We start from the raw sequence: 23663 nt of genomic DNA on the forward strand, positions 1-23663 counted from the left end.
ACACCTAGAGAGAATTTATTAAGGTGATGCTCTGCAAGACCAAGTGAGCTCATTCTATTTGCAGTGTGTCATCATGCCTTTGTAAATAAAAGTTTAGATTGTCTGAGAGTTTATGTGTGGCCCATGACCTAGGTTTGATCCACCATATCAGTTAACAGTTTTTTTAGAGAAAAAAAGGTGTTTTTTTTCTCGACTATTTCTTTCTCTAATATTATTTTGTTTGAGTTTCTAGGAAAGGCATTCAATTTTGTGGATAACTAATTTTTCAATGTTTGAGTGGAATGATCAAGAAGAGAGACTCGAGGTCCGTTCTTTCAATAGCAACTGACAGTTTATTTTTCAACATAACTAATGTCTATTTATGAAATTGTGATTGTTTTTTTGTCAATACAATCTTTGATATTTTCTCTTTGAAATTATGTGAATGCGTGAATCTGGGGAATTTTCTTCTCATCAAGTCCTGATTATTATTAAATTCTTATGTTAAATTCTTATGTTTTGGAGATTTTAAGTTCCACGTCGATTAAAAATAAGATAATTTCATAATATATGAGTGGAGTGCAAATCTTATTTTACAATTTAGTTTTGTGAAGTTGAATTAAACTTAAATTTTACTGTCTAAATATAAATTGTTAAATAGGAGAGAGTGGGTTTGTTGATCCAAGTACTAATTAATGAATTTTTATTGTGTTGAACGTCATTTTATATGTACTTTTATAATTATTTGAACTTGTATGAACTTGAGTTTATTTGAACTTTATTTAAAATTTATGACAGTGATGTATTTTTTTTTTTTAAATTTATGATTAAATATTTATTTTTTAAATAATTTTGTAAATACCCACGAGTACTCATGGATACTCGCGGATATAAAAAAAATAGATGAGTACCTGCATAACGGATACCCGACAGATATGGAAATGAGTACAAGGCAAATATTTATCCAGCGGGTAGGGTACGGGGGAACTACTACCCGTCCACTACCCATCCCGTTAACATCCCTACCCACGAGAATCCCCGACTTTTTCAGTTGGGTATGGGGATGGGTATGGGGATGTACATATACCCGTCATAATACCCGTCCCCGCTATATCTCCATTCTCGTTTAAATTATTAAAATATTCACAATTAATCAAGTAACCCCTATATATATATACATATATATATATATATATATATATATATATATATATATATATATGTATATATATATATATATTTTTTTTTTTCTATTTTTTTTTTCTTTTAATTATTTCATTTGTCATGAAACTCATTCTCATCTCCAATATATTTTTTATCTTATCATAACCTTTATGTAATTATGTTAAAATGATGTATGTTAATTAAAAAAAAATTATGCCTCACATTTGAATATTTATATTATTTTTTAATATTTTTATTTATTATAAATTTTCCTTTCACATGAGAATGTTTATACTCTCAATTTAGGGTAATATAAAAAAAATTATTTACTTATTATTATTATTAATTTTTGTTTAATTTGAAGAACTCTTTTGTTTCATTAAAATAATTTTCGTTATTTTTCAACCATTAAGTATATATGTTGATATTTGAAAAGTTTTCTTAATTCTTTAAGATATTTTTCGTCTTATTATACCTTAGTTATACATTTGATTTGTTTTTTTTCGATAGTCTCTCAAATTATTTCTAAAACACACATTTGTTAGTTTTTTAATATTTTTATTTATTGTTTTTATTTTCATCATGTAGAATAATATTTTGATATATTCTATCTAATTATTTTTTATTTTATAACTTATTATTAATCATAATATAATTTTTTCACTTTAAATTCTGTTTGAACTGGTTAAAATTATATATATATATATATATATATATATATATATATATATATATATATATATATAATGATATTTAGGAATAGTATATGATAATTCACTACAAGAAAAACATGAAATGGTGACTGATTTAGTCAGTAACCCATATCAGTCACTATTTTTTGTCATTGGTGGTAGTAGTTGATTTATTGTCTGAATCAATGACTAAATTAGTGACCGATTCAATGATCGAATCGGTACTTGATTTAGTGACCAATTTAATTACTAATTTATTTGTAATTTAATGACAAATTTTTTGGTCACTAATGATATTTCTATTTAATTTTAACCAGTTCAAACATAATTTAATAATTAGTTCTCGAAGGTATTTTTCATTTTATCATACCTTAATTATACATTTGATTTCCTTTGTACGATTTCTTTCGATAATCTCTCAAATTATTTCTAAAACACACATTTGTTAGTTTTTTAATATTTTTATTTATTGTTTATTTTCATCATGTATAATAATATTTCGATATATTCTATCTAATTATTTGTTATTTTATAACTCACTATTAATCATACTGTAATTTTTTTCACTTTAATTGTATAAATAACTTTTATTTACTACAATATAAAAATTTAATGTAATTGCTATGAATATTTTTTTGTCACTATCCAACATATATTGAAGTTCAAAAGATACAAAATTTATGTTAAAATTTTATTATTATGTTTATTATTTGTTCTTTGTGTCATTTTGATCAAGTGATGTATTATAACTTTTATTAGTGTATAAAAAAGAGATTCATTATAATTTAAAAAATTGAAGTAAACAAACATTTAAAATATATTTTAATTTGAATATTTGTTTTCCTTTTATTATTATGTTTATTATTTGTTCTTTGTGTCATTTTGATCAAGTGATATATTATAACTTTTATTAGTGTATAAAAAATAGATTCATTAGAATTTAAAAAATTGAAGTAAACAAACATTTAAAATATATTTTAATTTGAATATTTGTTTTCCTTTTATATTTTTTTGAAATATTTTTTAATTTTATCAACTAAGTTCATCAATGTTGTAGTTTGCAAATTTAATAAATGTTTTGGTTCACATTAAATTTTATTTGGTATTCTAATATAAAATGTAAACAATTATAATTTATTTTAAGGTATTTGGCATCGAAGAAAATCCTCCTAATATTGAATATTTCATAATATTATGTTGTCTTTACTGTAATTTTTTTTCTTTTATAAAAATTAATATTGAAGTAGTTAGAACACGGGTACGGGTATGGGTACGAGATTATACCCGTTACCCGGTGGGGATGGGGATGGGAAAAAAGTTTGATACCCGTTGGGTTTGGGTATGGAGATGGGGATGAATTTTTTATGCGGGGATGGGTATGGGATAGCGAAACCCGTCCCCGCCCCGCCCCGTTGCCATCCCTATGTGTGTGTGGCATTTTGAAATGGTTAATCATCATTTTATTTCTTCATACAACAATTTCTTTTCTTTGCAAGCAATGCAGCATGGCATCGGGTTAAATCTCATTTCTTTTGGTTATATTCCAAAAACTAACTCAGTTGAAAATGTAAGGCTATTCATAGGGCTAGAGACTTCAATATCGTAATTACAAAAAAAAAAAAAATTCTTACTGTTTTAGGATTTTTTTCTTGAAACACAAGATGATTGGAAGAGATAAATTTGCCATTATGTCATAGGATTATTTATGCTTTATTTATATAATCCTAAAATTAAGATATATTAGAGACACAAATGTATGAAATAACTAATTAAGACTTGATTTTATCTAATAATGCAATAGAAAAGAAAAATGGGAATTATGGAGTTAGGCTACTAATTATATAAATAATTTTTGGAATTTTAAAAAATTTTATAATATTTCAAATAATTTTTTATAGTTTTTAAGTGCAAATATAAAATATTTTGTGATGATTTTTAACCATTAAAATTATATATTTTGTGACAATTTTTACCCTCAAAATATGATATCTTTTATGATAGTTTTCAACTATCAATATATGATATATTTTGTGACGATTTTTAACTGTCAAAATCTGATAAAATATAATCTTCATAATTAATATCAATACTTTTTGTATCGTATGATAATGATTTTTTACTGCTCAATTTAAATTCAATATTTTTATGTAACTATTTAAATTATTTTTTCATAATTTTAATATTTTTTATTTTGTCTTCCCATTTTTAAAATAAAAACGAAAAAATATCAAATAAGTTTATGTGAAAAAAATAATGTTTCAATAAGTTTATTTACGAAAATAAAATTTTAATAAGTTTATTTAAATATTTTTTTTGAAAAAATGTTTATTTTGAAAAATAAAATCTAGAATCCACGAGTACGAGAGTAATGTGTAATACCAGTCGAGAGCCTGACCAACCAGAATGGTAGGGAACAGTTTGCAAAACACCTTCTTATCTTTTGTGTATATACTGACTTGGATCACATAAGCCTTCAAATGTGTGGCTGGGTTGGTGGTTCCTCGTACTTATGGATCTTAATGAGGACCTCCTTGGGGATACTGGCCTGCGCCACTTCTTCCGCGAAAGGGGGGAAGTTTTCCACGTTTGAGGGATACAAGAGGTCAGCCTTGTCCAGGTAGTCGGGGCGATGATGGTGTGACCTGTCAACTCAACGCTTTCTTTGACACTCTCTCTAGTCATGATGTCCGATGGAGTTTTGAGACTCAATTGATACCACTCTCTCCAAAAGTTTGTGTTGTTTCTTTGAGTTGCAATCCAATCGCGAATGGTGTGATCGACCATGGTGATCCTTATCCTTGCATCGAGTTGTTTTATTGTACTCTCTTCTAGTCCTACACCGGGAAGACCAACTTCGACTTTTAAGGTAACCGTCCCAGGGCTCCAAACTCCTTCTTACCCGTCAATGGTGTGGACCCTTGTCCTGGGGGCTTCTCTAAGGTGTCCGGGATTGGCTCCCACCCCATCGCTTGTGAGAGGGGGACCCATCACTAGTAGTGGAATGCTAGGTTCTTACAACGGGTGGAGGGGTCTGTCAATCTGGACGAGGTTGGAAGGGAGCTTTCCCTTCCTCCAAGTCAGCCAGCTTTTGGTTTAGTATTTGGAGATCGGCCTGTTGTTGAGTGCGTAGGGTGACAATATTTCATCTGACCTGTCATCATGGTGTTTACACAACTACTCGTTCTGTTGGATCATATTTTGAATCTGACCTTGCATGGTTGTCATCGGGTTTGATTTCATCTTGTGTGAGAGTTGGGTTTGGCTCCGAGTAGTGACCATAGAAGTGCGAGGTCGAGGCAAAATTTTTACCGGATCTCATGGTGGGCATCAAATGTTCTTACCGAAATCTTGAGGTGAGCCTTCAGACAGATGACAAAATCAGGAGGGCTTCGGTGAACCTTGATGAGATGTTTCCAAAGGTTGCAATACAGAGAAAGATCCACCTGCAAAATATTCTCTGATGCTCAAGTCAATAAGAGAATAAGGATCTTGTACAAGACAAAATGAGTATTTTTGAGTGTGTATTCTTTGGGGAATACTAAATATATTTATATGGTCTCTTGGTCCTTTGATCTATATGATAAAACATGTAATGTAATATTAACCAACATCAATAAAATAACAACTTACCTTGAATAAACAATAATAATAATGTGTCACATTATCCAATATACCATATATTTTATAAATATTTGATAATAAAAAATATCAAGACATAATCAAATTATTGATATATGTCACGATTATCGTTAATACGTGAATATTTATTCCTAATAGATGGACATTAGAGTATTTTGTTCTCTTCTTGATAATAAGACTAATTGCATGGAGGAAGTGAACATGAATTGATGAGATCTTAAAAATGCCCGTGAATTCAAACTTTCTTGCATGCATCATGCATCCACCACGTATACGTCGTGTTCGTAATTCACATTATTTTGGAAACATTATATTATATACTGTATATATCAAAAGTTGTTTATTCGATGACATTTTGTTAATATATTTTTGTATTTATACACACAAGAGACTGTTATGAACATATATAAAAACTTTTGTTCTCAATAATTCCCACCAGCTTGCTAAGAAAGAAATAATTAATATTTGCTCATTCCAATTTCTAAGAGTAGAGTGATAAATGGAATATATTGTTCACGGGTCGTCATCACACAAACATATGCAAGAGAATCAGATTTGTGACTACTGCACTACTGTTCATAGAACAGTAAATGGACCAATAATTAATTAATTAATTAATTAACTAAAAACGACAAAGATAAATTGGAACCCTTCACATAATTACTCCTGCTTCATGCTCAGGTTTTATGAATCATTATACAATCCACCTTCGTAGATATTTTAATAAAAAAATGTAATAATAGTAAACTAGACAGTACACATTCTTCTCACCAAAACTAAGCATTTACCTTTCTAAGAGATATTCCTCCCTTTGTTTATTTATTTGTCTTAATGTAAATAAAACAAATATAGGATATATATATATATATATATATCCTTGAACAGACAAATTATAAAATTTAACAAAATATTTATATTTATTATTTTTTGAGTTTAAGAATTAAAATATATGTAACTTTAGAATAAAAATAAATTTTAATTTTGTGTTCAAGTAATTCCCAATATAAAATTTGTCTGATATATGTGAAATATTGTTCAACTCCTCTGATAACAACTTATCTGAAAAATCAGACAAAATTGAGATAAATTCTAGTATTATTTATCTCCCTCTATATATATATATATATATATATATATATATATATATATATATATATATATATATATATATATATATATATATATATATATATATATATATATATACAATCTGTGGTGCATGATTTTAATACTACATCATATCAATTTGCCTAAAAAATTTTACATACGACCAATAGTACTTTTAGTAAATTCCAAAGGCAATGTAGAATATTGATAAAGTTATGTTCTGATTCACTCAATGTTATTTTAGATTGTTCAGCATTGTCTTTTAGACACTTTCTTTCTTTTGTTTCCAAAAAACAATGTTGAATGATTTAGGAATAACGCGGAATGCAGTAGAGCATAACTTTATGAATTATGAGTTTCAACTTGTATTAAATAGAAAAATTCTTTTACCTTAATACAGACGTAGTCAACCAAAATTAGTATATATGTTGTAAGTTAATTATGTTATAAGTGTGGAACTTGTTTCATGTAGATAGGGACAACTTCTGCCTACTTTTGCAACACCAATAATCCAACTTGTGAACCACGTGAATCAACAGCAACATGCATCACAAATAAATATCACAATAAATAATTCTTGTTGTATTCATTTTCTCTTTTGCAGCTAGCAATTCCATGAAACCACTACTTTTTTTTCTTTTGTCATTTAAGCTTTTCAGTTGCGGCCTTGATATGTATGTGTACAGTTACTTCTCTTTTTCCATTTGCCTTTTCACCGAAAACATGAAATTTTAACCTCACATCATCTAGGGACGTTAACAGTGCAAATAAGATACCGACAGTAACTATCATGTATTTTATTTATTAGATATCGTATCTATACTCATAACCACGTATGTATCCGTTATGCGAGGATCTCATATTTTTAATATCTAGAGATATTTATGGGTATCTGCGGATATTTATAAAAAAAATTTTAATATTTAACAATATATTTTAACAATAAATTCAAATAAAAATATAATGTATAACATTCAAAAATTTCAAAAATTGCATATAATCCTTTTAAATAGTGTTAAATAACAGTTTACAAAGAAATTAATTTTTATGAAACTAGTTGATAAAAAATAACTCACTTAAACTCAATGTGTTAATGTTTTAATCATGTTTTTATTTTTATTTTTTAATTTAAATTAGATATACTGGATACGTGTATTCATCACAGATACAGATACTATGATATTTGTACCCGGCTAATTAACATGCAGGTATAAAAGATATTCGTACCCGTTACTCACAAAAATCTATTTATAATATCATGTTCTACCTGTTGCAGGTTTTATCTACGAATATCTCTATATAGAGATTTTTTTTCTGACATTCCTACCTCCGTTTTCAATTTTAGCTTAGGTGACTTAGAAGTAAATTACAAAAGAGGATAAGAGAAGTTGAGGATTCAACTTTCTTCGTTAATATTTAAAGAAGTTAGTTTGGTGAATTTGAAAGAGAAAAAAAAAATCGCAAGTTCCACTCTTTTGATTAACAAAATACTAATAACTAACCGACTAACATTTCCTGATAAAAAAATAAAACTTTGTAATAACGTACAGGTTGCGCCTAAAAAGGAAAAAAAAAAACTATACAAACGAAATAAGAAAAACTAAGCAACATTAATGGAAGAAAATACAGAAAAAAAATTAAAATAAAACATTGTTATATCTTTAAAGGTTTTATGTATGAATAACACGATTTTGCAGTATACATTCCAAGTTTATAAGATTCTCTCTCTATATACATTTTAGTTAGTATTGTTATTTGAATAAGAGATATTCATTAGTTTGCATAATTTCACGATTCAAATTGACGGTATGTTGAATTTGACTTAAATTTAAATTTATTAAAACTATTAAGTTGGAATAAATAGTAATATAACTATTATTCATTTACTCTATTATTCTATTATTAAATATTATTTAAAATATTACATTTTTTTAAACATTAATGATATAACATACTTTTTTAAATATATTTTAAATAATTATTTTATCATTCTAAGTTTTAATAACAAAATTTAAACTTGTAACATAATTGATCTAATCTAATAAAAAAAATGAAATGAGTTGGATTGGATTGAATAAAAATTAAAAAAAAAATTAATTAAACATATTATTTTAATTGAATTAGGTGATAGATTATCAAAACTCAATTATACACTCCTAATTTAAATTCTAAGAGTAGGGTTGAAGACATCGGTAGACTAGATATGGTCACTTAAATTTGTAACATGAAGATATTTTATTATCTTTCGAAAAAAAAATGTGTCAAATGTCCTTTTAGAAGAAATTTTGCTTCCATCATCATATGAGAGAGGTTTCTTTTTATTGTCGGTCTTGTCTTATTAACTATCAAATATTTTTAATAATGCTAGCATCGTTTGAGGACCAAAAGCCTAAGAAATGTAAATCATACGTGTTTTTATTGCACTCAATAGTCACATAGTTTAGAAATTTAAAGCCGTTTAAATATTTTTTCTTCCTTCCACTCATCGAAACGTCTTTTAAAGATATAACTGTGACAGAATCACACTCTAAATCAAACAATACTTTAGATGTATAATAGTTGACTCTAACGATATTACTTGACAGATTTGGGATCGAAACAATACGATAATAAGTCATTTTTTGCACCCAAAACATATTTGAACAGTACTAAATTTTATTTTTATAAATATTTCGTAAAACATTATTATAGTAACAAATTTATGCAAAATAAATTGCATATTTAGTTTTTATGTTAAGTTAAAATCAATTCTAAAACACCTTATAACTTTTCTTAAAATAGGGCAAAGAGATTTTCTATAAATAAAATACACAGGATGGTTTTAATTTATGAGAGAAATTATCCAACACAACTAATTAGAATTGAAGGTTAATACTACACGACTAAAAGAATCATACCTTATGTGATCCAAACACATTGAATTGATTAGAGTTGTCAAAACGGGTAATCTGGTCCGATCCGATTCGACCCACCACGGGTTGATTACTTAGTGAGTCAACCCAACCCGGCTCACTTATTAGCGAGCCAAAAAAAATCAAACCCAACCCAGCCTACCGCAGGTTGGTGGGTTAAACGAGTTGGCTCACGGACTCACTTAATTCAAAAAATACAATTTTTTATTTTTCTTTTTGAGTCAAAACTAGATTATAATTCTAATTAAAATATAAATAAACTTTAATACAATCCAAATACAAACCAAAATCACAAAAATACAAATTATTTATGTGTTGGTTAAAAAAACAACCTAACATGACCTAGATACATAGTCCAACTTAACAAAAAATACTTGTGTGACCTTTTATTTACGGGTTAGTGAGCTGGGTCAAAAATTAACTCGTATTGAAATTTGTAAAAAAATTTCAACCCAACCTAGCCTGAACCCGTGGTGAGCGTGGTTGGCTCCCGGGTTCCAACCCATTTTGACAGCTCTAGAATTTACAGAGAAGGAACTAGACTATGATAAAAAAAATCATTAGAAATAACCATTCACTTTTATATATAAAAGTTATTTTGAAACATTTTATATTGAGGAGGTTGAACACGTTATATATATATATATATATATATATATATATATATATATATATATATATATATATATATATATATATATATATATATATATATATATATATATATATATATATATATATATATATTAAGAAGTCGATTTTAAATCTAATTCAATCTTATAAAACTAGCGTGTAAATGAGATTTGCACTAACTTATATATAATAAACTGACCAAATTACAAGTCAATGTGAACCTTTCAACGATATAAGTTTAATGTAATAAATTAGACACCACTTTCGATATAAAATTTAAAATCTTAATATTTATAAATTTTTTGTTTTTTTTATATATCATTCAAATTTTGATTTCAATTTAAACGAGTGGTAACGACTTTATTTCATTGCTACTTCATAGAAGTTGTTATGTGTCATAATTGAAAAAATCGTTGCCGGTTATAACAACTTCACTTTAGAAGTTGCTTCATGTCCTAACCACTTCATCCTTGTCATTAGGAATGTCAACGGGTCAGGTATAGTACAAGTAGTATTGTACCCTATTGTCGGATAAATATTTGCCTCGTACCCGTATTCAATGGCGGAAGTATGAAGGAACAGTAGGGAGCCACGGCTCCCCCAACCATTTTTTTTTAATTTTATTTACTATATATCTAAAAAATAATATTTAAAAATTATTACTTTATTTATATTAATTTATTTTATTTTATTTTATTTTCTATATATTTTTAAAAATATATTTATATATTACTACTTTATTTATATATTATTACTTTATTTATATATTATTACTTTATTTATATATTATTATCTTATTTAAATTAATTTAGTTTGAAAAATATTTTTTAAAATTTAAAAATCACGTTTTTTTCTTTATTATAATTTATTATACTTTTTTATTTTGTTTCTCTCTTTATGTGCCTTCATCTCTTTCTCCCGTTTTATTTTCATCTCAATTTTTACCATCAATTCCTTATTATTTTCAAAATCAAATTGCACTACCACAAAATTGAAGAGTTAAGAAACATTTTGGACTGAACAATTTCTTCTTTTGAGTACATTCATCTTTTCCTTTTTATTTATGAAGCAATATGTTTCTCTCTTGTATGTGGCTTTTCTACGCTCTAGACATGTATGTGTTAGAGATCATAAAATCATGCTTTAATTGTTGATCAAACTCTTCTTTGTGTAAATAGAGCTATTTTAAGCTTTGAAATTGTGTAAGGGAAGAACAAGATTAGGAATTACTCTAAGGTAAGGGAAGCTAATCATTTAGAAGTTATTAGTTTTCTTAAAATATTGAATCTTGCTTTTAAGATTTAATTTGAAGTATTCATAATTTTATCTTTTTGTAAATAGGTTAGAGGTGAAAAATTTATATTAGAAAAATTATGATAAAGAGTAAAAGAATTGATTCTTTTTTCAAGAGGAAGGCTTGTGATGAAAATGAAAAAAATGCATCTACGTCATCTAAAATTGAGAAACTTCACAAGAATCCAAATATTGAAGAATTTATCAACAATGCAAAAGTTATGTACATGTTTGGCAACAACAAAAAAGTCTGAAGTTACTACTTGATAAATAGATTACTTTATCTTATCATGACTCTTCCAATTTCTACAACTACAACTGAAAGATCTTTTTCTGCAATAAAAATAATCAAGAACAAGTTGAGAAATAAGATGGAGGCTGAATTTTTAGCAAGCACTATGATAATCTATATTGAAAGGGATATTGCAACTAGTTTCAGCTCTGATTCAATTATTGAAGATTTTAAGTCATTGAAAGAGCATAAAAGAGCACTCTGAATAAAAGGTAACTTTTGTTTTTTTTTTATATATTATTGTTGATGATAAACTTTATGTTACTCTTTCATATATATTATTGTTATATTGTTTAGATTCTATTGTCATGAGTGCTTATTTTGAATAAAAAAATGATGTAAAGAAATTAATTTTTTTTAATTAAAAAAATAATTTATATATAACAAATATAATTTGGCCCCCTTAGGATTTTTGTTCAAGTTCCGCTAAGAATTTTTGGCCTACCTTTTACGGGTCGGGCCGAGCTGGCCCGATAGAGTGAAACGGGTTAGATTTTTGGACCCGGCCCGCGGGCTGGCGGGCTGGCGGGCTAACGGGCTGGCCCGCAAGTTTTTTTCCATATGTTTAATTTGTGGTCCAAAATCAAATTTCAATTTGTTTCATTCCAAATTTAGTTGACTGAACATTGTCCCAATGTTATATTACCAAAAAAAATTCTCCTTCAATGAAGAATACAACAACAATGATTTATTAAACAAGAAAATGAAAATATTAAAAACACATATAAATGATGTTTTGCTCTCTGCAAGTCATGAAGGTCACTGCTGCAGCATCAATACAAACCCTTTTTGGATAATGCAAGAAAATGGACAGATTGTCTGCAAGAAAATGGCAATAGTTATTTTATCACAGTGGCGAGACTTCTTTATTGATCATCAGTAGGCAAGATTCATAAACATGCATAGGACAGTACACACAACTTAATATTTATTGATCACTACGCAAGATTCAGAAACAAAAACATGTAAGGGACAATACACACAAGTTCATTACCAACAGTACTTATACATTAAACATTAAACATCAACATTAGGAGCTGAAAACAGCAACACAATGTCATTATACGGCAACCCAACAACATACATCTTAATAACATAACAAAAACATCTCAATTTGAAAATGAATCTAACAGAATTTTACTACACAAACATGAACAAACAATCCAAATGTGTGATTAACGACAACAACGAAATTGAAATTGGGGGAAAATTGAAGCAACACCACACCAACAATTACGATTCATAGAATGGGTCAAATCCAAAGAAGGGCAAATCGCAACAACAACAACCAGATATAGACCATAACCCCCAATTATGGGAAACAAATTTTAGGGCTACAAAAATTAGAAATTTAGGTTACAAATCGAAAAAAAGGGAACTAGAACGCAAAAACTTGTCTTCGCGGTGGTCGTGGCCGTCGGAATCGTCCGCGAATCGGAGTTCGATGGTGGCTCTGTGTTCTCCCTGCACTGCGTTCTCTCGCTGCTGCACTCCCTTCGTGTTCCTGGCCAGCAACGTGCTGGATGTCACGGTGGAGGAGAGACGCGAAGTGGTGGAGGTCACGATGGAAGAGAGACGCGAAGTGATGAATGGGCTGCACTGTCTTCGTTCGTGTTCTTGGCCAGCGTCTTGGGTGGAGGAGAAATGGGATAGGTATGGTCACGAGAGAGAGAGAAAGGAAAATGGAGGGGAATGGGAAATCTGGCAGAGAGAGCAGAGCACCAAAATTAAACACACACCTCTGCACGTGCTTTTTAATTAAGGCATACGGGCTGCGGGCTGGCCTGTTTTGGCCCGCGGGTTGGCCCGACGAGTTAACGGACTTGATAGGCCGGGTTGTCTCGGGTTGGTGGGCTGATTTTTCTGACCCGATCCATGTTTTTTTGATCGGGCTGGTGGGCCGACCCGTCGGGCTCGACCCATTTTGACATCCCTAAGTTCCGCCACTACCTGTATTCATATTTGTGCGGCTATCCATTATGTGGGTATCCACATTTTTTTTAATATCCACGGATATCTACAAATATTTACAAAAATAATTTAAAACATTTAGCAGTATATTTTAATGGTAAATTCAAATAAAATATAATACATAATATCCATAAATTTCAAACAAAATCCAAATAATTTATTTAAATAGTGTTGAATGACAATTTACAAAAAAATAAAAACTTTAAAAACCAATTGATAGAAAACAACCCATTCAAAATTAATATGTTAATAATTTTTTTTAAAATTTAAATTAGAGTATAGCGGGTATGAGTATCCACGGGTACAGATATTATGATACCCGTACATGCTCTATTAATATGCGGGTATAAAAAATACTTTACCCGTTAACCGTCGGAATCCATTTAGTCTTATTCTTTTATTTATGTATTAGTTGTTGATAAAAAAAAAAAAAAAAACAACCTCACGTTGATTACAAAATTATAATATATAAATTAATAAAACCTTATTTTATTTTATAGTGAGTTTTGTGAAGATAAATTAATTTTAAACTTACTTTCTAATACCAAACTGAATATTTTCATGTGTTATATGTGTCACTAGAAACCGAAGCTTGTGTTATTATGGCAAGAACCATGAACTACTGAGTCTGATCCTATCAAAGCGAATACTAGTACCAAACTATGCTCCACAGAAATGGAATATATGTTCTAAGATTAACTACCACCGATATGATTGAGTCTGGTGACTACAAGGGTTATGTCCTATATTATTGTACTTTAAAACATGTTGTCATTAGGAAATGAATATTTTTATTCATATACAAAAATATCAATAAATATATCATACTACTAAAAAAAATCATATTTTCTATCAATTTTATTTTATATTTTTTAAGAAATACTTATAAATTTTATTATAAAAAAAATTACAGAAAATTGCTGTTAATTTTAATGTAAAATATTTTGTATAAAACAATTTTCGCAACAAATTTTGTAAGAAATATTTATGAATTTTATAATTTTATAGAAAATAATTACTCATGAAAGAATTACTTGTCAATTAAGATCTTTAAAAAAAATAGTAAGAAAATGTTTTTTTTTGTAATTTTTTTAACAAATTTATAAAAAAATTCTTAAATAATATAAGAATGTTTAGTAGTGTGAAGATTAAATATGAAATCTTGGAATACTAAACTCCCATTATAATCTAAAGTGGCATCTTATGATATGTGCTAACCAAAATTAATAAAAAAGACCTATTTATACATATATTATACACTGAGGTCTATTCTTACTCAAATCGATACAAATAAACCTATTTACGCATTGAGTGAATATAACAATCTATAAACAACATACAATAATAGATTTTATATCACAAAAGTGTGATGTCTAAATTACTCCCATAAAACATTATTTCATCGAAGTGAGCAAGAATTTTTTTTTTCGGTATTACTTTTTTCATATAGATCCTAAATACAATTACTTTTTTTTCAAAGAACTTAACAATATAAAATAACAAATAACATAGTAGTAGCAGATGTTAGAATGAAAATAAAATAATAGGAACGTGAGATGTGAGCTTATGGTAATAGTCAAGATTTTTCCTCCTTGTATAAAATGGGAAATCATGTCAACTTGAGTGCATGTGGAGATGCTGTTCTAATCAATGATGTGACATGAATTACAAATCCCCTAATAAGGTGAGAATATCGTATATAATATAGATTTAAAGAAATATATGATTAGAACAATATATTTTTGAACTTTATATTTTAAGAAATGGCATCCCCTCTTGTTCAAGAGGATTCACGATAAAGAGAAGTTGTGAAACTCTTGATTTGATATTAAATTAAATTACGTGCAATCCATCATTGTGTGGCCGTGACAATTCTTTTCATATGAATTAGATTATAATTATATGAATTTTAACATAAAGTATAATATAAACTAATATTATTTTAGTAATTTAAAATATAGACAAGTACAAGGATTAAGTAATTATAAACATATACATTGATTTTCATCCTTGTACTTGATTTTAAAAATTCACATAACACTTATATTTATACACATGCTTAATCAATCCAAATATTTAATTAATATCGAGAGAGATTCAAGTTATTATGGGTACGATTTTTTATTATTATTATTATTATTGTTAATGTCATTTAAGCATGAAGAAAACATTTTTCTCACTTAGTTCTCCTCTTCTAATTTTCAAAATTGTATTTATTTTTATTTTTTAAAGTTAGCTTAGTAGATGCTAACTAATAAATTTATAATTTTAGTTATATTTTATAGTTAAAGTTTTCTAACATTAATTTTATCTAAGCATGAAAAATAACATTACTCTAGCTTCCTTTTGAATATAAAAATGACATATTTTTAGTACTTCCCTTCATCTTCTCACAAACTCTTTTTATCCCCTTTCAATCTTCTCTTTCTCCTTTATATAAATTTTCTAATCATCTTGGTACGTTGATATTGTAACATTGTCATTATAATGTTTTGTTCCTTGACTAGTTAATATTTCAAGATTTGATTTAATCAACTCTAGTAGGAAAATCTTTTTTAAATATATATATATATATATATATATATAATTATCGTTCATAATTCATACTGCTCTTCTTTATTTCTTTACTCGGCTGTAGTTTTGATAAAATTGAATTGGTTGTGATCCACTTTAATACAAACATTCTTAAAAAAAAAAAAAAACTAAATGGTAAGTGATTATATACCAAAAAATATGGTAACTGGGTATAAAATATAATTTGTTGGCAAAAGCTATTTAAATGATGTAAAACAGGTGTTTCAATGTTAATGTATCCCCTTTTAACTTTTTCATCACTTTCTTTATTCATTGTAAGTAAACATGACTTTATGTATGTGATTATCTGCACGTGAAATTAAAAACATCTATCTTAATGATGATTTATTCTTTATCAGAACAAAAAATCTCAATTTGTCTCATTTAATATTCTCCATCAAGATATCAAATCGTTCAAAAATATCTTGACTACGGTCATCGTTTATGTCACTCACGTATCTTTCTACGCCGCGCTTTCTTAGCTTTCATTGCAATGCCATGGAAAATTGATTCCGAGTGCCCTAAGCAATGCGATTAGAATGATTAATTAATCTGCTTGATTATGTTGTCAAATAATGAAGTGTTATGTCAGTACCGTTAATATTATGGTATTTGATTACGGTGTTTGATTTAGTCTCACATTATCTAAAATTATAAAATGTGATTCTCTATTTTATTATATAAAAAATCCTATATAAAGCTTGAGATACATTAGAAATAAAAATACTTTCTAATATAGTTATAGATATAGACATAAACATTATAGGTCGAACGACGTTGAATTCTTGTGTTATCTTTCATTCAACATATACAAATAAGTTGAAACAATAAGAGAATTTATTGACAAGAGGTAAATAAAAAGTACAGGAAGAGAAAGACAAAGGGTTTTTGCTTTTAGTTTTGGAGGAAGTGGAGTATAATGAACAAATTGCATGATTTAATTTTTGTTTTTGCAGTACTGATAATAGAACCAAAAAGTCTTTGAAGTGTGTGGAGAGAGACAGAGAGAGAAAAAGGGTTTCCCGTGAGAAAAGCTTGGAGGCATTCAAAGAAGACACATAAAGCTATAACATGTTTTTGACACTTGTTGGTAGGTGCTACGCTACTTCCTACTGCCATGCATGACCCATTCAGATTCCTTTTCCTTTGCCAGCTTCCAACACCACCACCACCATCACCACCACTCTCTCTCTCTCTTAACTTCACCACGTTCCCATGCAGAGGAATGTTTCGTTTCACTGTTTTCCCTTTGCCCTATCTGTGACCCCACATGCTTCTTCTTTCATCACTCATCGCTGCCTCATTTTGCACACGACAAACCTACACCAGCTTGCACATGTTGTCCCTTTCTCTGTTATTATCCACTTTGACTGCTCTACGATATTCTGCCAAATCAAACTCCGTTCCTCCTACATCATTAACTTTTTCATCATACTGCACTTTTTACTTATATCAATTAATTACTTCATTCATGCCTTTCTTCTAGAAGTAAATGGTAACTATGGAGAACCGTTGGAGTCACTTTAATTCCTATTTAATCCTTCATCTTTAGAAATACATAGATTTAGTCTTTCTTACCAAATTTTGTTAGGTTTATTTGACATTTTAAACGTATTTTATGATAATATTTGAGTTAACATTGAAACGAAAATGTGTCAAACGATATAAACAATTCAAATACTATCATTAAATGTACTTGAAACGTCAGATAAACTTAACAAAATTTGTCTAAAATGACTAAATTCATACAATTTTAAATATGCAATACTAAATTTGTCAAAAATTTTGAAAATGAACTAATTCCAAATTTCACTAAAACTTTAGGAACCAAAAACATATTTAACCTTTTATTAATTTAGGGTTTCATTATATAGATAAATGTTTTATACCAAAAGAAATAAATAAAATAAATTTACCTATAAGCTAAAACTAACTTATACATAGTTTGCAAAACTTTTCTCAATTCATTTCTTCAAATAACTTTTTAACATACTTTTATGGAAACTTTGATTTATTTATTTTTCTTATTTTTTAGAATTACTATTACAAAATTTATCCAAAAAAGTCCTAATGCAATTAGTAAATAGATATGTTTAGGTTAATCAGTTACAGTACATGATTGGTAAATAATCTTTGTTAGTTATTCTTTTTTATTAAAAAAAAAGGGTTATATTTTTGTCTCTAAACTATAATATAATTTTGATTTTCATTCCTATGTCATATTTTGATTATCTTAGGTCCTTGTACATAAGAAATGTACGAAGACAGTTTTTTTCGACTAATGACATTAACTATTTTTTGATATAATAAATGATATTTTTTAATAAGGTAAATCATGTTGGATGCGGTTCACATATTCTTCTTTTATAAAAGTCTTAAAAAATTAATGTGATTTATCATTTATCATGTCAAAACATAGTTTATACTGTTATGAAAAAGAACTAAATTCATTCATTACTTAAATATTAAGATCTTTTGGTTTTTTTTAATCAACAAAGGTAAGAATTTTATATATATTGAAACACTTGAGGTATCCTAATCCGTATACAAAAATATATGTTCATAGAATAATCCCTACTCTCCATTCATCCAATGTTGGTTTTAATACTTATAACTTACACACATAGGCAAATCGGTCTGCAGAGCAAGAAAAAATATATTCTTTAAGCGTACAAAAATTGAGTTGTTATGGATAAAAAATATAATTAACCCAAAAGAAAATAATACACACGCTACAATAAAATTGAAAGTCTAGTGAATTTTTTTTTTTCGTGCGTGTAAAGTTAGCATTCAAAAGTGTAATGGTCGAAGACATGGTAAAAGATAGTTGGACTAATGCAAAAATATCTTTGTGTTTGTACATGATCAATTATTATTTTTTCCATTTTTATATTAAGAAAATCCCAATAATTTATTATTTGTACTTTCCCCGTAAAGCATACCGTGTCACACTAGGTCTTTGTTAGCTTGAGAGAAGAACAAAATTGGATGAGTGACAATGAATATCTGAGGAGGAAAAAAACAAGACCCTTGATCGAAGTTAAACATTTCATACATTTTGTAATTCCCAAACTGCATCACATGTGATCAACAAGATTCTGTATCATCATTCTCTTTATAAACCATCAAATAATGCTTACATTTAGTCTCTTGTGAGAGAGAGAGTGTGTGTGTGTGTGATTAAGAGAGAGAGAATGGTTTCAAGGATTCACAAGAGAACAGCCATGTACAGGAACCTACAGCTGCTTCGTTCAATTAGATACTCTTACTCGGTAATCACTCTGTAATATCTCTTTCTTCTCTCTTTGCATGCCATACTTTCCCCTCATTCACTTTCTCACTCAATATTTCTAACATTCATGTACTCTCACTTTGATTTATTTATTTTTTTCTGGTGTTTATAGCAGTCACAAATCTACACTCTCATCTCTTTCAGATTGACCGAACGTTTTCTGTTTATGCAGCCACCAAAAGCCTCAGTGTTATTGGATGTGTCAAATTGCATACAAGGTTTAAAGCAAAAGCTGCAAGAATTGAACGAGTTAAAAGTTGCAACGGCACGAAAAATCGCTGACTATGATCCAATGCCTAAGGTATAAGAATAATCTCATCATCTACTACCTTATAAAAGAAGGGGAAAATATTATAAGACTGTTAAAGTTCTTCTCTAAGTGTTTAAAACAGTTTCATGTACTTTAATAAGGTTGGAAGCATTCATATTGATAATACCAGGAAAAATTCTAGTGCATGCAGTATTACACCTATCTGCAGATATTGGTGATATAATTGACTAATCTGTGCTTGTTGTTAATGATTTTGTAGCTTGAAGTTAAAATGCAAGAAGAGGGTTTTGTGATAAAGGTGCTTAGTCAAAGGAGTTGCCAGGGGTTGCTGGTGTTTATATTGGAAGCCTTTGAAGAGTTGGGTCTTGATGTGCTCCAGGCTAGGGTTTCTTGTGCTGACAGCTTCACTTTAGAGGCTTTAGGAAACAAAGTAAGTATGTTTTTTTTTTTACCGGCAAGAACACATATATTAATAGGAGGTAATTGGGTTACCTCAACTCAAACAATAATACACAAAAAAATGCTATAATTTTCCTTCATCATTCTCCACATAGATTAGTATCTCATAATTATCACAAAAGAATGAAAACAAAGATTACAAGTAAGAAGAAGATCCTTCATGATTATGCTTTGAATTCAAACCTTAAATGTCCTTCTCCAATAGCATCCTGCAAAATATGAAGCCACGAAAACACACAAAGACAATGCAAAGAGTTAATTTCAGAAGACTTTTGATGTAAACCAAACCAAGACTACAAATAACAGTAAATGGAAATGGAATCTAATAACATAAATACTAGAGTGTACAAATAATACCACCTCTAGCCAGTGCCAGCATACAAATCATAGAAGCTATATAGGTAGAATCAATAAGAAAATTTAAGATGAAATTAAAGCATTTTCTGTACAAATTTCACTTTAAACTGTATTTTTATATATCTATCTTGAGGTTTTGATTGTTGTATTTCTCATTAATGGAATGCATTATATGTTATGGATGTTTCAGGAGAAGAATGAAGATAGTCGTGCTTTGGATGCACAACTAGTTGAAGAAGTAGTGTCTAAAGCTATTCAAAACTGGAGAGAAGTTTCAGAGATATAATGATCCAGCTCCTATGTGTATTGTCATGATCAGAAGAACTATGCTTACTTGAATTTCCTTCTTGTAGTGTTTATTAGGTTGAGAAGTTGGCCTTTCTGATGAATATTTTGAATGTTAATGATTAGATAATCATGCTTAACTTTCTCCAGATAAATAGACCCTTGATCCACTTTTTGGTGTTCTTCAAAGGTTGTATGAGTTTATATTTATGAAGAATTTCATAAAAGAAAAATATATATAATTTTTTAGACTTACAATAAATTAATTTTTTACTTATAAAAAGCCCTCATTAATTAAAGTCCTAATAATGGTAAAAAAAAAAAGTAGACTAGGTATTATATTAGTATTGTTTGCACTTATCATGTGGGTTCCATTCAAATATTCAAATTATAGTGTGAGATGAGTGCAGAGCATTTTTCCTTATAAGTTAAAACACAATATTTAAATCAGTAGTGTCTAAATTGGAATCCTACTGAATTAGTTTTCCACAATCTATCTACATTCTAATCAGTAATCTCATTTGATTGTTGTCAAATTTAAATTGATCTCCTCAGAATCTTTTTAATTTCATTAGAATTTTTATTATAATATATATTAAAATACCTTAAACAAAAGTTTAAAATAAAATTCGTATTTTTAAAAGATAAATGAATTTATTATTAAGAATACAATGAACTAACAATCATAAATAATAATTATTAAGAATACAATGATCATAAATAACCACCTTTAGAAAAAAGAAAGATAAATTACAAAACACTGGCTCAAAAACACAATAATAAAGATTTGCCTAAATAGTTGATCATTACATGCGTTATTTGTTTGTTGTAAAATTATTTCCTTTTTATAAAGATTAAATTGTTTAGCAGATATAAACGAAAATGACAATGTACTGTATAGATATTGAATTAGTTCAATATATACTATATACTAATATTCTTAATTAATTATTCATATTTTTATATACAGCAAACATTTGCTTAAAGTCGCGTTCATTTAAGTTCACAACTCGTCTAAATTCGTATTTAAAAAGAGAAAAATCTCGAATCAATTATTTAGTAATTTTATTTAATAAAAACTCATTTAAAATCATTTTATTTTATATTCTGTTATATTTTGTGTTATATATATATATATATATATATATATATATATATATATATATATATATATATATATATATAAAGAGAGAGAAAGTAAATGAATAAAATAAAATAACAAGTTCTCCTTTTTGCAACATATTTCTTATATCTATTATATATTTTATATTTCTCATATTTTCACCATCACTATACATTTTCAACACTCATAATATTCTATATTATAATTATAGAATCATTATATGACTCTTAAAATTTAAGTCTACATTTTAATTAAATTCGCATCAAATTTTCAAAAACAAAATTAGAATTAAATAAATATTTACTGTACATATATATATATATATATATTTATATATATATATATATATATGATCCTTTTTATTAAAATTAATAAAGTGGGTCATTGCTAACAAGCAAAACAATTTGTTGGTCTTTATTTTTAATTAAAAAATAAAATGAAAAAACAAGATTAACTTTTTTATGTTAAATTTATTTAAAGACGCAAATACACAATAATATTATAATTTAAAGTCAATAATATTTATAAATTAAGTTTCAATTCTTAATTATAACATAATAATTTAATATTTAAATAAAATTTATTATATTTTTTAATTAAAAATATTAATTAATCAATTTTAAAAATATTTATATGATTAAACAATTTTAAAAATAAAAACTCAAAAAATTAAAATTAAAATTAATGGATCAGCCCATGAACCGGGCCATTCTTATCATTTTGTTATGCTGAATCGACCCGTTATTTTGAACGGAATAATAGGAAATCAGGTTAGACAAATTCGTTTTGCCAACCTACTTTTTATATACATAATAAACAATTCTAGTATAAATATTCATAAAAATGTATTAGAAAAAAAATTACGGCATCACGTGTGTCACTGTTCTTTTACTAATTAACTTTTGTTTTTTATGTTGTGTACTCTTTTCATCCTTATAACATGTTTTCATTTGTTGGTCTTTTACATGTCTAATCCAAAAACAGCTAAATACATTAAGCAATTCATTAGTATTCTCCACACTTTATCTTATTAGCATAGGGAAAACAAAAAATGGAGAAAGAACATTTATAGTAACATTTTGTAATGAATCAAAGGAATACAAATTTGGCTTACTAAGGGTTGAAAACAGACACATTAATTATAATGTACGTGCATGTTCCCTTGTCTTGTTTCTTTCTCCGGTCCTTGAGTAGGAACAACCACTATATTATCATACTCCATGCATGTTAGATGCATGCATACTACAACAATATATCTATATATCGACAACTAAATTTTAACAATTTTTTCTTACAATATAAAATAATATCTTCTAATTAATTTAAAAATATAAAAAATAAAAAACTATTTAAAAAATAACACATTAAATTATAAGATAAAGTTATTGAATTTTAGTCGTTAAAAATCATTTTCCCATACCAATAATAACTCATGCAATCTAACATCTTTCTCTTGATATTCTCTCCTTTACATCATTAACTACATTCTGTCTCTGTGTTTTCGACAAAGAGAATCATCCATCATCCACATTCTACCAATTTGTAATTATTAACGTCATGCTTCTTCACATTATTGCTTTTTATTTTTATCTCCAGACACATATGTACCAAACTTGTTTT

At 27.6% G+C, this 23663-nt stretch overlaps 1 protein-coding gene and 1 long non-coding RNA gene across 2 annotated transcripts; one reads left to right on the plus strand and one right to left on the minus strand.

The window, feature by feature from the left end:
• Nucleotides 1-12377: 12377 nt before the first annotated feature.
• LOC114188881 (uncharacterized) lies at nucleotides 12378-13435 on the minus strand. Its single transcript, XR_003605466.2, has 2 exons — nucleotides 13105-13435; nucleotides 12378-12530 (listed from the first exon to the last, which is right to left on the minus strand). It is a non-coding gene; the product is annotated as an uncharacterized LOC114188881 (long non-coding RNA).
• Nucleotides 13436-19327: 5892 nt separating this feature from the next.
• LOC114188882 (uncharacterized) lies at nucleotides 19328-21162 on the plus strand. The gene is made up of 4 exons (XM_028077541.2): nucleotides 19328-19528; nucleotides 19721-19849; nucleotides 20079-20249; nucleotides 20826-21162. The coding sequence occupies exons 1-4, from the start codon at nucleotides 19451-19453 to the stop codon at nucleotides 20919-20921; spliced, it is 474 nt and encodes a 157-aa protein (XP_027933342.1). The 5' UTR covers nucleotides 19328-19450; the 3' UTR covers nucleotides 20922-21162.
• Nucleotides 21163-23663: the final 2501 nt, after the last annotated feature.

The sequence above is a fragment of the Vigna unguiculata genome, chromosome 6 (assembly GCF_037176805.1).
Source record: "Vigna unguiculata cultivar grain cowpea cultivar isolate G323 ecotype 2 chromosome 6, ASM3717680v1, whole genome shotgun sequence".
In the NCBI taxonomy this organism is placed as follows: Eukaryota; Viridiplantae; Streptophyta; class Magnoliopsida; order Fabales; family Fabaceae; genus Vigna; species Vigna unguiculata.

What these genes read in the sequence shown, in the direction of transcription:
- LOC114188882 (XM_028077541.2), top strand. Translation starts at nt 19,451, where the DNA reads ATGGTTTCAAGGATTCACAAGAGAACAGCCATGTACAGGAACCTACAG. An exon ending in CAATTAGATACTCTTACTCG is followed by an intron (nt 19,529 to 19,720) that starts GTAATCACTCTG and finishes CTGTTTATGCAG; the next exon opens with CCACCAAAAGCCTCAGTGTT. An exon ending in ACTATGATCCAATGCCTAAG is followed by an intron (nt 19,850 to 20,078) that starts GTATAAGAATAA and finishes ATGATTTTGTAG; the next exon opens with CTTGAAGTTAAAATGCAAGA.